The sequence below is a fragment of the Trachypithecus francoisi genome, unplaced genomic scaffold (assembly GCF_009764315.1).
Source record: "Trachypithecus francoisi isolate TF-2019V2 unplaced genomic scaffold, Tfra_2.0 Lachesis_group8, whole genome shotgun sequence".
NCBI lineage: Eukaryota > Metazoa > Chordata > Mammalia > Primates > Cercopithecidae > Trachypithecus > Trachypithecus francoisi.
The window spans coordinates 114,473,986-114,488,562 of record NW_022681473.1 but is presented as its reverse complement, the minus strand read 5'-3'; the positions used below and the strand labels follow the sequence as shown (position 1 = coordinate 114,488,562).

At 51.9% G+C, this 14,577-nt stretch overlaps 1 protein-coding gene across 2 annotated transcripts in view; it reads left to right on the top strand.

Moving 5' to 3' along the window:
- Window positions 1–14,577, top strand: part of KIRREL3 (kirre like nephrin family adhesion molecule 3) — a 574,170-nt gene that overhangs the window by 473,760 nt on the left and 85,833 nt on the right. For both annotated transcript variants that reach the window (XM_033206178.1, XM_033206176.1), the window contains exon 4: window positions 1,107–1,256. In XM_033206178.1, the coding sequence (XP_033062069.1) occupies window positions 1,107–1,256 (150 nt within the window). The remainder of the gene's footprint in view (window positions 1–1,106; window positions 1,257–14,577) is intronic.

Here is a 14,577-nt window from a genome sequence, read left to right as displayed (position 1 = left end):
CGCTGATTAATGATTTATATTCTCAAACTTTTATTTATCTCTTATTCATTGCCCATGGTACAAGGGGCCCCCAATTCTGAAGTGTCCTGAGCACTTCATAAGTACGTCACCAGGCCCTGGGGTTTGTGGCGGGACATGAGGAATGATGAGACAGGGGCCACTGTGGCTCCAAGTGACCTGAGGTTCCTAGACACTGGGAGGGTGGGCCTAGATTTCTACTTCCTGTCCGTCCTGAAACGAAACTTTTTGCAAAGTCACTCTTGATCCTTTTCCAAATATTTCCCTTTTTCCTTCCTTCTCTCTCTGTCTTCTCTCTGTAATTCTCAGCCTGGGTCTCTCTGTCTCTCTCTCTCGCTCCACTCTATCTTATCAAAATGCATGTCTGCTCGGTAGACCACAGTGCTGAGCACACCACTTTCCAGAATAATAACCCAGCGGTGTCTGTCCACACTTAGCATTTCCATCTCTTCTCCCTCTTTCCTCTCTAACAGTGGCTCCTCCGATTTTCCTAAACTTGAAACCAACAAGACCCTTACATGGCCGGGCATGGTAGCTCATGCCTATAATCCCAGAACTTTGGGAGGTTGAGGAGGGAGAACCGCCTAAGTCCAGGAGTTCAAGACCAGCCAGGGTGACATAGTGAGATCCCATCTCTACAAAAGATTAAAAAAAAAAAAAATTAGCCAACGTGGTGGTGCATGCCTGTAGTCCCAGTTACTTGGGAGGCTGAGGTGGAAGGATCGTTTGAGTCTGGGAGGTGGAGGCTGCAGAGAGCTATGATCCTGCCACTATACTCCAACCTAAGTGACACAGCAAGACCCTGTCTCAAAAACAAACAAACAAAATGCCCTTACACACACACACACACACACACACAGAGAGAGAGAGAGAGAGAGAGAGAAAGAGAGAAAGAGAAAAAGGGTGCCAACGCCTTGGGAAAGCTCTTGCATTTGTGCTCCTTGAACTGAGATCAGAGCCCTGAGCAATCACCTGCTCTGCCAGCTTTATAGAATGGCCCCTGCTCGGGTCCCCCACTCTGTGCCTCTTTGTCATGGGAGTCCCCTCCACCCCGCCCCAGCTCCCTGACCTGCCTGTTATCTCCACAGGTTACCCACAGTACCTGGTGGTAGGGAACCACCTGTCGGGGGAGCACCACCTGAAGATCCTGCGGGCAGAGCTGCAAGATGATGCGGTGTACGAGTGTCAGGCCATCCAGGCTGCCATCCGCTCCCGCCCCGCACGCCTCACAGTCCTGGGTAAGAGCCATCTGCACACGGGGCAGGGACACTACGTGAAGCACCAAGGGCTCAGCTCCAAGAGGGTATTTTTTTGGTCAGACATGGAGAGACTCCCCTCTGGGGATCATCCCACAGGGCTCCAGACACTGCTGCTTCCACAATGTCCATGCCCACCTTCCCATCCAAATGGGACAAGCGAAGGCTCTTTCCCTAGGAAACCAGACAGCCAGTGCCAGCGGACTCAGTCCAACTCCAGTGTGTTTGATGGTGCCTTAGGCAGCTAATTAGGGCTCCTGCGTGCTTATTTATTCCATCAGAAAGCATGTTTTGCACACGTTATCTAGGCCAGGCTCCTTGCCAGGAAGAATGTGGCACAGGCCGTGGGTCCCTTCTTTCTGAACTGGTACACCCACTCCAGTGCTAACAAAGCCCTATCTGTCCACCTTCTCTGTAGAATCAGCCCGAGATTCTCCCCATGATTCTAGTATCCACGTGCACACCAGTGAGTCCCGTGACTTCTCCACCCCTCACTGCTCCCTGGGAATCTTGGCTGACAGGGCCTTCCTAGGAAAATTCATTTCAGGTCCTTATTCCAAATCCTACTTTTCCCCTTGGTCTTTCTTCATCTTATGTTCCCAGGAGCCCAGCATTCCTGGATCAACCTACCTGAAGCCAGGGGATTGGGCTCGGTGACCTCTTAAACCACCTAGTTCTGATTTAGAGTTCAGTCCTGGGAGCCTCCCTCCTCTGGCCAAATGTTACTGAGGATCAAGGCTGCTGGGAACCAGGCCTTGCACATAAGTCATGAGAGCTCACATTTACCAAGCAGTTCACCGTAGCTCTCCAGGCTCTTTCACATACTTGACCTCCACTGTTCCTGACGCTACTCGGTGGGACAGAGACTGTTACCCCAGGTGAGAAACCAAGGCCCACAGATGCAAAGGGCTTGGCCCATGGGCTCCTGGCCAGGGCTCCAGGGCTTCACCTCGCTGCCCCCTTACATGAGAGTCTGTGCCAGGCACGCGTACAGGAGGGAAGTGGGAAAGCCCAGGCCCACCCCTTAGCAGCTGTTGTGAAGGCTCAACAACAGGGTCAGCAGCTGGGGCGCTGCCTCCTCTCCTGGCAGCTAAAGCACGCGGCTGCTCAGAGATGAAATATTTAAAAGCGTGTCAGGTTATCTTCAGATCTACACGGCCAAAGACACCAGGGCAGATTATTCCAAGCAGTGCCGCAGACAGGCCCTGGAGGACCACTTACCAAGCTCGGAGCTTGGCTTCTTGAGACGCAGGGGAGGAACGTGGGGCCAGCCTCAGAAACCTTCTGCAACCTTTGAAATCTCCCCTGGCCCGTGATGAAAGGAATGAGAAAATCAACCTGTTCCAGCGGGGGTAAATAAGTTGGGATTCCATGGCCGGGAAGCGGGCCTTCCGAGGAGTAATTGGGGTATTAAAGGCAATAGCCCCATTCTCATTTCTCCCAAGATGGTGACTAAAATGAGAACGAGTCTGCCATGTGGTGTGGGGGTTGTGGGAGGAGAGGAGGAAGAATTGGGGCCTCATATTGTTTCTGATTTTGAGGATTGCAAAATGCCAGAAGAGATTTGCTAAGTTGTAGGCTCCTCATCTTCAGAGATGGCTCAGCCCTTCCCTCCTCAGAAGAATCTGCCTCTACGGACTCATACACCTGCTAGAGGGGCCAGAGGATGCTGGAACCACAGGAACATGAGCATTGTCCACTCCTCTGACTTCACAGGGACCAAAAATAGATGGAGCCACATCTCATCCTTAAGGCTGTATTGACTTCCCCAGTCCTGACGTGACCACTACACTTCCTTTCCTCTCTGCTCTGTTAGGTAACAAAGTCCAACGTATTAAAAGTCTGGATTATTTCAAATGTTTTACAGATGAGAGAATGGAAACTCAGAAAGGTAAAGGCACTCACAAGAGGTGACACAGCCTAATTAACCTTCAAAATCAACTCCAGATTTTTCAGCTCCAAGCTCTTTGCCTAGTCTTCTGTTCCTAGATGTCAGCAGCACCTCATCGGTCTGGCTGGTGAGGGGCCAGGCTTCTCAAAGCAGGGCCTCAGGATCCAGTCTGAACAGACCCGATTTTGTCTTACGTCATGTCTAAAAGGCATTCACTCCCCTTTCCTCTCCAGTGGCATGGCCTGACACCGCCCTCTGGGCACAGAGCTGGGTTTGTGTGGGGAGATGTTTTATTCAAGTCTGGAGATCAGCGGAAGGAGGGCAGAGGAAGCTTCCATGGTGCCCCAGCAGGGTCCCCTCCATGAAATTCCTGAGAGCCAGAAAGGGAGCCTGAGCCAGCATCTTGTCCATCAGCCTTTCAGGCAGCTCCACAAAAACCATTCATCCTGAACGAACTAAAACCCCAGGCAAGACAGTGCTTCCCAGCACTCTGCCTGTTGTCCTCCCTGACTCCCTGGGACACTCCCAGGTCCCCACCCCAGCTGGTCTTGTAGGGCTCCGCCTGGCTGAGTGTCCTGGGGTATAGCGCCCCACCTACTGCTCTGCAAGGAGGCCCCCAGTGCAGCAGTCAACCCAGCCAGCTGGAAAGGGACCCCTGGTCTGGGGAAGGTGGATGGACAGAGCGGCTGTTCCCACAGATGGGGAGAGGTGTTTCTGCCCCTTGGCCGAGCCACGTTCCCTACCAAGACCCCATCTGCTTTGCTGTGACATCTCAGCCCGGGAAAATGTCCCAGCCAGTTCCCCAAGGGGGGCTGCTTTCCCTGTGTTCCAGGAATGAGAGAGCTTCCTAATTTAGTCTGTATTTGCCTGAGATAGATTTTTAATTAAATAAAGTAAGAGCCTGATTAGAACCTGCGGAAGATGCGAGAGCAGAATCAGATGGTATTCCGGCAAAATTGCAAAGCAAACACTTTGGCTAGAACTGAGGGAGGCCCCCGGGGGTCTTCCATCAAAGTACCAAGTGAGGAGGGCAAATACGAGAGATTATATAGCCAACAGATGTGCATTGTTAAAATATGCATCTGCCGGCAGCGTGCTCAGATGAAGCCAGAGGGCCAGCTCGCAGAGCCGCCGGGCCCTAGGGAGGGCAGGGGACTCGGCCTGGCAGCCAAGCCTAGAGTCACAGACACATTAATTAGCGTTGTGTTTCCAGCTCTCAGATGCAATCAGGCAAGGAGCAACTTCGGAGCTGAGCATTTGCTACCTCGGGAGGCAGAGGGAGGGAGCTAGGAAATGAGGAGAGAAAGACGGGGGAAGGCATTGAGTTTGCAAAGCTGAGAGAGGCAAAGACTGGGGATTTTAGGTCAGGTCAATCAATGGTCAGGCTGCGTGCCCTCTGTGGCCCAGCCAGCTGCCAAGGACTCTGCCTTGACTCAGCTCGGGTCAAGACAGGCGTCTTTCCACCTGCAGAACATCTGGAGAATCACTTAATCACGGAAACAGCACTAGACTTAGAGGCAGTGGTCTCGGTCCTACCAGTATCCAGCTGTGTGATGGTGGCCCTTGTTTCTCAACCTGGGGCTCCGTTTCCTCATCTGTAGAATGAGAGGTGGTGGTAAATAAGATGATCACTGAGAGCTATCTCGTTCCCAAAAGGCCATGACTTCCACTGTAAGGGGTCCAACAGGCTGTACCAACTATTTCAGGAAATTGGGCCAGCCCTCCCTGGAACCGAGACTGGTGCGGTAACTAAGGTGTAGAAGGAAACTGATTACGGTGGTTTAAACACGATCACACTTCAAGGCTGGGAGATGGGACCTCTCCAAGCCCTGTTCAGCCCTGGGGACCTGGCCCTGGCTGTGGACCTCAACCCTAGTCCTCCCCGCAAAGGTCACCCCCCACCCCACCCCACTGCCCCTCTGTAGCCAGCTTCCACATAGACCTAGCCCTCTCCAAAGACTCAGCTTGGTTGAGCATCAGAGGACCCCGGTGCACATGTGCAGAGAGAGCTGTGATGGGGTAGGAAGCGCCCTGGGCCAGGAAGTAGGATATGCTCTTGCTGCTCACTGACTGTGTGACCTTGGGCAAGGTCCTTAAGGCTGGAACTAGGCCTCTTTGGCTCAAGCCTCTATAACCAGCCCTTACCACAGAGTAGGGTTTTTTTTAATGAATGAATGAATGAAGTTTCTGGTTCTTCATCTATAAGATAGAGGGTTAAAAATACCAAAGTTATAGAATTGTTGTAAGCATTAAACAACTCTGTCTTTCTCTCTCAATCACTAACAGTGAAGTGTCATACACTTTTTTTGTTTGTTTTTTTGTGTTTTGAGATGGAATCTGGCTCTCTCACCCAGGCTGGAGTGCAGTGCACAATCTCAGCTCACTGCAACCTCCGCCTCCTAGGTTCTCCTGCTCCAGCCTCCTGAGTAGCTGGGATTACAGGCATGTGTCACCACACCTGGCTAATTTTTGCATTTTTAGCCATGTTGCCCAGGCTGGTCTTGAACACCTGACCTCAAGTGATCCACCCATCTTGGCCTCCCAAAGTGCTGGGATTACAGGCATGAGCCACCACACCTGTATTTTAAAGTTGTACACACACACATATACACAGACGGCTCCTTTTTCCACCTGCAGGAATCCCAGGGTTGAAAAATATTGAAACTGTCCCAGGGTCAGAGTTGTAAGGGTGGCATTACACTTGATGTCTTCAACTTCCTGGAAACTTGGGAAGCAAGCAAGGTGTTGGGACATCCCAGGCAGGGAGGAAATGGGTACCAAGGATTTGATCAACAAACGTTTACTGAGTACCTGTTATATGCCAAGCACTAGTCTAGACACGTGGGATTCATCAGGAAATGAAAGAGAAAACCATTCTTGCCCTGGTAGAGCGTGCACTCCGGCAGAGAGCAGGCGGCCGATAAGTGATGCACAGATTAAACCGTAAGTTGCATTGCTGTGCAGGATGTGAGGTGGTAATAAATGCTAAGGAAAGGAAAAAGTGGAGCAGGATGGGGGGATCAGAAGTGGGAGGAGGGGGTGCTGGTATCAGATTAATTATTAAGAGGGGCATTTTTCCCAGTCTCCCTCCCCATTTCCCTCTTCTTCCTGGCCCATTCTAATATTAACTCTGCTGTCTTGTGGCTCCCTTTAGAAATAAAGCTTCCTAAATCAACATGAATTATTTAAGAGGGAGAATAAGTCAATTCAAATAAAGAGGGCATCTTTTTAAATGATGTCAAGCCCCAAATACTAGGAGAGGAAAACAGATAAGGTCCAATCTGTGACGTGTCCTTAGCTAGTTTGTTTTTCAAAACCACAAGCTCCCTTGGCCACAGCTCTACCAGCGGAGCTGCAGGGCCTCCTCAGCCCACCACACTGGCGGCCTCCCCCAGTCTCCCATCCATGAATCTTCTGGGGAGATGGGTCCAGAGAACAGTGGTAAATAACTCAGAGTCTGCCAGCAAGGGAAGACAGAGCTGAAACAGACCCCGAGGGTGCTGGCTTCTAAACCATTCTTCCAGAAACTGGTTGCAAGAAACCCATCCATAGTCACCCTGACATAAAAAAGCAAATCAGTAGGAGACAGTCTGAGGGGTTCTTCAGGGGCGAGAACGCGTCCCCACAGAACAAAACCCAAGTTCCCTGCCAGGCCGAACGAGACTCCCCGAGGCCAGCCCCAGCTGTGTCCCCAGCCTCAGACCCACCACCAACCTGCTCCCGCACTAACAAGCAGCTGGCATCTCCCTCCACTCACCAAGCCTCTGGGCCCTCGTTCACACTGTGTTTCTTCCTGGAGTGCCCTTCCTACCTTTCTTCCCTTGGCTAACTTGTGTTCAGCTGTCAAGATTCACCTTAGACATCTCCTCCTCCAGGAAGCCTTCTCTGGAGCTTCCCTGGTGCGTGTCCCCCTTGTGGTCCTTTTCACTTCCTTAGGCATCTTTTTCGTTGAGACAGGGTCTTGCTCTGTCATCCAGACTGAAGTGCAGTGGCACTATCACGGCTCATTGCAGCCTCGACCTCCCTGGCTCAAGCGATCCTCCCACCTCAGCCTCCCGAGTAGCTGAGACCACAGGCAGGCACCACCTCACCCAGCTAATTTTTGTCTGTTTGTTTGTTTCATTTTGTTTTGTTTTTGTAGGAACAGGGTTTCACCATTTTGCTCAGGCCGGTCTTGAACTCCTGGGCTCAAGGGATCCACCCACCTCGGCCTCCTAAAGTGCTGAGATTACAGGCGTGAGCCATCGCACCCAGCCTCCTTATGCACCTTGAACACAGGTCTCCACATGCTATGCTGATAGTAACTGTTTTCATGTCTGTTTCCCCCACTGGGTCTCTTGGGAGCATCTTTCATCCTTCACCCCTAGCACAGCCTAGAATCACATACTGGGTGTTCAGTAAATGTTCCTCACGGCAATTGAAACAACAAGGCTTAGGGGAAATTTAGGGGGAGTTTACACTGAACCTCACCACAGAGAACACAGTCTGGCAGATAGTAAACCCCAAACATGGATGACAACTGTGTTGTGTTGTGTTGTGTTGTGTTGTGTTGTGTTGTGTTGGAGAGGCAATGTGGCTTTGTGGCTAAGCACCCGGCCTCTGGAAGCCAGGTTGCCTGCACTTGAAGCCTAGCTGTATCACTTTGCCAGTGGTATGACCTTGAGCAAGTTATTTAACCACTCTGTGCCTATTTCTTTCTGTGTAAAATAAAGGAAATAATCATAACTGCCTTCATAGGGTTATACAGAGGATTTAATGAAATAATACATGTAAAGCATGTCTCAGAATAGCGCCTGTTATGCAGCAAGGCATAGGAGCATTGGCTGCTAGTATTATAACTGTTTTCGTTATTGCTATGATTGCACAATGTTATGAGACACCAACAAGTAACCCCTGCATCCCGGGGGAGCAGACCCTGTGTCCTAGAGAAGCTTTTCCATGCATCAAGCAAGGCAGGAAGATGCGATTCCCGCAGGCCCCTCCCGGCAGGCAGCACACCTGGGAAGAAAGGCAGAATTGATTTCCTTATCTGCTTATTAAGCGTGTTTTGCCTGGGCCCTGGCCTGGTCTTAGGTGCCGTATCTCATTTGTGCTGTGTGGCTGTTTCCTGCCACATTCATTACCCTGCAATAATCCCCAAATAGGGGTAACAAACAAGCCAGAGACGGAAGACAGGAGCAGAAAACATCCTTATCTCCTGAGGTTCCACACCGGAGCTGTGTCGAAGCTATTGTACCTCTCGCTCCCCCGACACACACCCCACCCCTGCCACCAACTCGCTCCCAGCTCCCTTCCTGGTAGCCCAGACCACCCCCATATCCCCTGGGCCGGAAGCAGATTCCCCTCCTCCTTCTTCCTTTGGCCACTGACACCCCTTAGCCTCCCATCTAACTCGGAGCTCACCTGCTGGGCGGGTGACAAAGTGAGCAGAGGTGGGGGCCATCAAGGGTATCTGAGGCTGACATATAGTCTCTCACCTCTAAGTTACATTATAGCTCCCTGAGGTCCACCCTGTGGGTTCAATGCCATAATGTCATGCTGAGTAGCTGCTGTTGGGGGCCAGATGAGATAGAAGGCCTCCCTGGAGGTCTTGCAGCTGTTGAGTTGAGGTGTGCAGGTTGCCCCAGCCCTGCCCTCCTGCTGCACTCCAAAGTCACCCCCCACAGTCTGCCTGTCCCCATAATATGCATGTTGCCATGGGCAAGCATGGCCTCTGTCTCTTTACCCACCCCATCTCCCATCCTCATCACAGCCTGGCTGGATGTCAAAACTCTCCCCCAGCCTGGGGTCATCCCTCATGTTGGGAAATGAGGTGGGGGCAGGAGACTCAAACATTAAATGACTTCCAAGACCTAGAGGAAGCGAGGATCCCTCAGGGATGGAGGTAAACTCAGCGCATCTTTTCCCTTCCCTGCCTGAGTGTGGAGAGGGGCAGGCAGGGGCCTCTCCAAGAAGACCTGATGCAAGGAACACACAGCCCCACCCTATCCCAGCCGGTGCCACCACGGGTGATTTCTGGAGGAGCCCAGAAGCTCGACACTGCCTATCCAAGTGCTCACTCGCCACTGAAATCTGGGGGTGGTGTCCCAAATGACCATCCCCAGGGCCAGCCCCCCACACCCCCCAGGATCTTTTTCTCCCAACACCAGGACAAGGGAAGGCAGGGAGGTTCTTAGGAGGGCACTCGGGGTCTACTGCTCATGGAAGGGGCTCAGCCTCCTGCTGTTGCCTGGCCCCAGTGTCTGCACCCCCATCACCAAGAGACAGGCTCTTCAGGACAGCCCAGGGCAGTCCTGGAGTGTGTCACTACCATTCCCAGGGCGTTGGAAATTCTCCAGAACCAAGTAGGACAAAGGGCCCTCACTGGGGAGCTGGGACACATTCACCCCTGCCCCAGTCCTGCCACCGTCCATCTGTGAGACATGGGCTGATGATGCTTAATCTCTCAGGGCCCGCCCTCTCCCTGGTGGAGCCAGTAGCAGGAGAGATGAAGTATAAACCCACTTCACAGGTTGACTGTGATTCTCTCTCATTTGCTCACGGTTTGGGGGTGGGGCATGAGGGGCATTACTCCCTGAGTGCCTCTTCCCTTCCTCCTGAGAGCAAGGATAATATACCCTTCCACTGCCGGAACCCAGCGTGACCCTGGGAGATGTTGAGCAGGCTCAACAGCTCAGCAAAGAGTGAGCTCAGACTGTGGAGATTTGCAAAAGTCAGGACCTCGATCCTCGGGTGTCTGCCATTTGACATGGAACCATCAGCTCCAGGGCTGCAAGTGAAATCTAAGCCATCTTCCTATAACATGCAGGGGGCAGCTGCCTGGAGGAGGCCCTTACCCACTTACCCCTCATACGGCTGCTCCTCCGGCCTGGGTATCTCTTACAACATCCCCCACAAGCCTGCAAAAGCACAGACAAGAGCCCACCTATGTCCTGGTGCCCTACTAGGGTCCTCAGTCAGGAAGCCCCACTGGCCACTGGCCATTGACAGGATTCCCTGTTTATGCGTCAATCATATGTAAACACACATGGACAGCTTCACCTCAAGGACAAATGCACTGGTGCACGTGGACGCTTACACACACGCCTCCGAGCCAAATCATCAGTGTTGTCCCCATGGAAAGACACAAGAACATTCGGCCAGGGGAATCAGTCACTGTTAGGAAATGGACACATTCTTGGAGGACTGAAGTACTGACCCTCTCTCCTTGTCAGGCCCAGGAAAGAGGGGGGTAATGGAAGAACAGACTCACCGGCGTGAAGCCCCATTTCTCTACTGGTTCCCCCTCATCTCATGAAATGGAGGAGGAAGACAGCCAGAGCCAACTGAGGGAGGGCAGGCCAGCCAGTCCCACGTGAGGGTTCACCCCCGTCCTGGCTCCAGCTCCCTGGGTATCCTGAGTGTCAGACCCAGGACACTGTCTGAGGCCTGCCCTGAGGGAAGCCCAGGGGAGCTGCAGCTGCAAAGGGAGCCCCTGAGGCTAAAAATAACCCAGTTCTCCGCTCCGACCTCAGCCCGGGCCCAAAACAAGGGTTTCACGGCAAATTATGGATTTAAAACTGGCAATGAATCTCCATTACAGCATGAAATGAGAAAGGAAAATGCCACTAAATGGAAGCCTTCCGCCAGCAGCCAGCGGGGTGAGGGAGGGGTGTCATCCTCAGAGGGAGTTTAGAGACGAAGTCACACAACCCAAAGTAGACTCGCAGAGGCCAAGCCTGGAGAGAAAGAGAGGTCCTGGAAGACGGGCAGGGGCCAGAGCCTAAGGGAGCCCCCACTGTTTCGGGGCAGGATAGGACACCACAGAAGCAGAGGAGCAATGCCCATGAACCGGGAGCCAGGACTGACAGCTGTAGTCAGTGTTCTGCAGAGGAAAGATGCATTGCTGCCTTCGGAGTGGGAATGGCCACAGCTTTGTTATCTTGCTGCTGTGGTGGGACCTGTGTTGTAGGTCCAGTGGAGAGAGGTGTTTGAGGACCCATGACCCACTGCCTCTCCAGACAGCCTGGGGAGTCCACTCTTCGTGTAGTTCTTTTTTTTTTTTTTTTGAGACAGAGTCTCCCTCTGTCGCCCAGCATGGAGTGCAGGGGCGCAATCTCAGCTCACTGCAACCTCCACCTCCCAGGTTCAAGCAAGTCTCCTGCCTCAGCCTCCCGAGTAGCTGGGACTACAGGCGTGAGCCACTGCACCTGGCCTGTGTAGCTTTTAAACCACTCTCCTCATCGTGGCATACCTGGTGACATCCCTGCAGACTCTAGAGATGGAGGCACAACCAATAACTCTCTGTTCTGCTCCAACACACACACACACACACACACACACACACACACAGCAATGCAGATCTCCAGGGAGCTCAGCACTGGCCCTTTTGTTTTCCTCTCCTCCCAACTTCAGCCATTTACTTCCCTATGTGCACTAGCCCAGGAAGCACCAGGAGAACTGTCATGATTTAACTCAGGCCATGGGAGATGAGAGTAGATGAAGAAGAGCAACAGCAGAGAGAGAGAGTTGAGCAGTCAGTATCTCCAGCAGCACCAGACCCAATCCTTGGTCCAGGCAGCCTGTGATCAGTCAGCACCATGGCCAGTGCAAAGTCCCTGAAGTCTAACAGGGACGAAGCATCTATAAAAGACGTAAGAGAGATATTGTGTACACAATTTTTTAAAATGAGGAGGTTCAGCTCACTAAAGAGAAGATGTAGGGGAATAGGGTCCCTCCCAAATATCTAAAGAAGCACATTAGATTTACTCTGGGGCTCCAGAAGATGGAAACAGAGCCAAGTTACCTGGGCACAGTGGCTCACACCTGTAATCCCAGCACTTTGAGAGGCTGAGGCGGGTGGATTGCCTGAACCCAAGAGGCAAAGGGTGCAGTGTCTGGTCAACAGTGAGACCCCTATCTCAAAAAAGGAAGGAAGGAAGGAAGGAAGGAAGGAAGGAAGGAAGGAAGGAAGGAAAAGGAAAAACACCAGGGAGGACGTTTCTTACTTATCTCAACAATTAAAACTAACAGAGTTCAGTTAAGTAGTAAGCTTCCTGTCTCCGGAAGTTGTCAAGCAGAAGCTGAGTTTTCTTGCATGCCTGTTTCTATAGGTAGGAAGTGGATTCATCTCCAGCGATGAGATGATGGCAGCAAGTCTGCCAGTTCTGGAGCTGAGTGAGGTCACGGGCTGGCCCAAGAGAGGGGGGAAGATTCAGAGAGAGAAGAAAGCCAGAACCATTTCAAGATGTTCCCTTCCTATCCAGCTGTCCCCAGAGCACAGTTTGTTGCAGGCTCTGCAAAGACAATTTCAGCCCCAGGTGAAATATTAGCCCAGATCCAAAGTTCTCAATTTGAGTGGTGTTTTTTTTTTTTTTTTTTTTTTGAGACGGAGTCTTACTCTGTCATCCAGTCCAGGCTGGAGTACAGTGGTGTAATCTCGGCTCACTGCAACCTCTGCCTCCCGGGTTCAAGTGATTCTCCTGTGAATCTCCTGGGATTACAGGTGTGCACCACCACGCCCAGCTAATATTTTGTATTTTTAGTAGAGACAAGGTTTCACCGTGCTGGACAGGCTGGTCTTGAATTCCTGACCTCAGATGATTCCCCCACCTTGGCCTCCCAAAGTGCTGGGATTACAGGTGTGAGCTATCATACCAGGCCCAGCTTGAGTGCTGAGATATGTTGGTGCCTCTGTGGTGGCAGGATGACACAAGGCGGGAAAGTGACAGATAGTTGGAAGCTGTTGACTTTGATTCAAAACTTTACCATTCTGCAAACTGCTGGCAAAATCTGGGTCCATCATGGGAATGTCACATTTACGAACACACACAGAATGGCTGGGGGGAGAAAGAAAAAAAGAGCTGGAGAACCTGATACGTTCTTTCTAATGTCAACCTCATGACCTACATACCAGCTACAATAATGTCTCAGAGTTTGGACAGAACATGAAAAGGTCAGGCAGTGGGTGTTCAACACACCTACCTTCCTGGAGGAACTCCGCCTAAAGCCAACCTAGGAGGGTGGCAGAGACATGATTTAGTACGAAGGAGGGGTGAGGGCATTCCAGGCCTGAGAGTTCACCTGGGTGAAAGAGCAAGGTGAAAATCAGTCCAGGCAGAACAGGGCTTGTGAGTGCGAGTCCCCAGCAGGAGCAGAAGGCATGTCCCACGAAACGATGAGAAACGGTGGCAGGATATCAGAGCAAAAAGCTGGGGGCTTCATCAGAGATGAGATGCCCATGCCTGGGTGACTGGTTTTCACTCACGAGAAGTTCTGATAGGTACTAGGAAAGACAGGGACTGGACACAGCTTCAGAGCCCCCATTCAGAGGTCCTGATGGTCCCAAACTCCAGGAGCTGCACCTTGCATGTGCCCCGCTAGGCAGGGATGAGGAGATCTACGTTCAGCCACACTTTCTATGCACAGAAAGGGCAGTAGGTGAGTTGCTTGAGTGCAGAGAAGAGAGAAGGGCAAGGGTGACGCTGGTGAGCTGCCACTCTATGGTAGGCACTGTGCTAGGGAACCCACTCGCATGCCTTCATCTGCCCTCTGACCAACTCTGCCAGGCAGGTCCCGTGTCCCCTTTTAAGGACGGGGAAGCTGAGACACAGAGGCTCATTAACTTGCCCAAGGTCACACGCAAGAAAGGTAAAGAACCAGAATCTGAATGCAGGCGCTTCTGGCTCTGAAACCCTTGCCCTTTATGCTCAATTATGCCCCTCCTCTTTCCCAAACTCCACTCTCTCTGCTGCCTGACTCCCCCTAAAATCACAGACTATGATATAGGTTCCTTTCTAGCCCCTGGGAACTCCAGGAGCCCTGCTTGAACCCTGCCACCGAACTAGGGCTCACAGAATTGGGGAGTCAGGTCCAAGAGCAAAGCCAAGGCTTCCAAAAACCCTTCCTGGCAGCCCCTCCTCCTCAGATGAACCTGGGGAACCCCGAGACCCGCAGCATTTATTTGCCATTCCATTCAGTATCATCCTCTGGGCGGCCACCAGCCGCATCTTTCTCCACTCTGAGCCTCTAAATTGTTCTGTCCGTGTGAAGGAGGTTTTTGCAAGGGGGAGGTTCACAGGCACCCGGAAGCCTCCATCTCACGAAAATAAATAGCTGAGTCCCACGACCCATAAAAACCGGTTTCCAAAAAAAGTGTCGCACTTTCACAAGTCGATCCAGGTGTTTATAAATGTTTATATAAAGGAAGAGGTTTTCATGTGAAAATAAGTCAAAAACAATGTTAGCAGCTGAGAGATCACCCAGCAGCTTCAGTGGTGCAGGCAAGAAAGGGAGGAGAAGGCTGATGGCCACACAGCCACCCCTTAGGAAGGACTATCTCTGCCCTAACTCCAATCCCACTGCTCCCTTCCCCTCTGTTGCACACAGACAGACACACACGAAGTCACTAGGCTGCTGGAGAGAACTCATTTT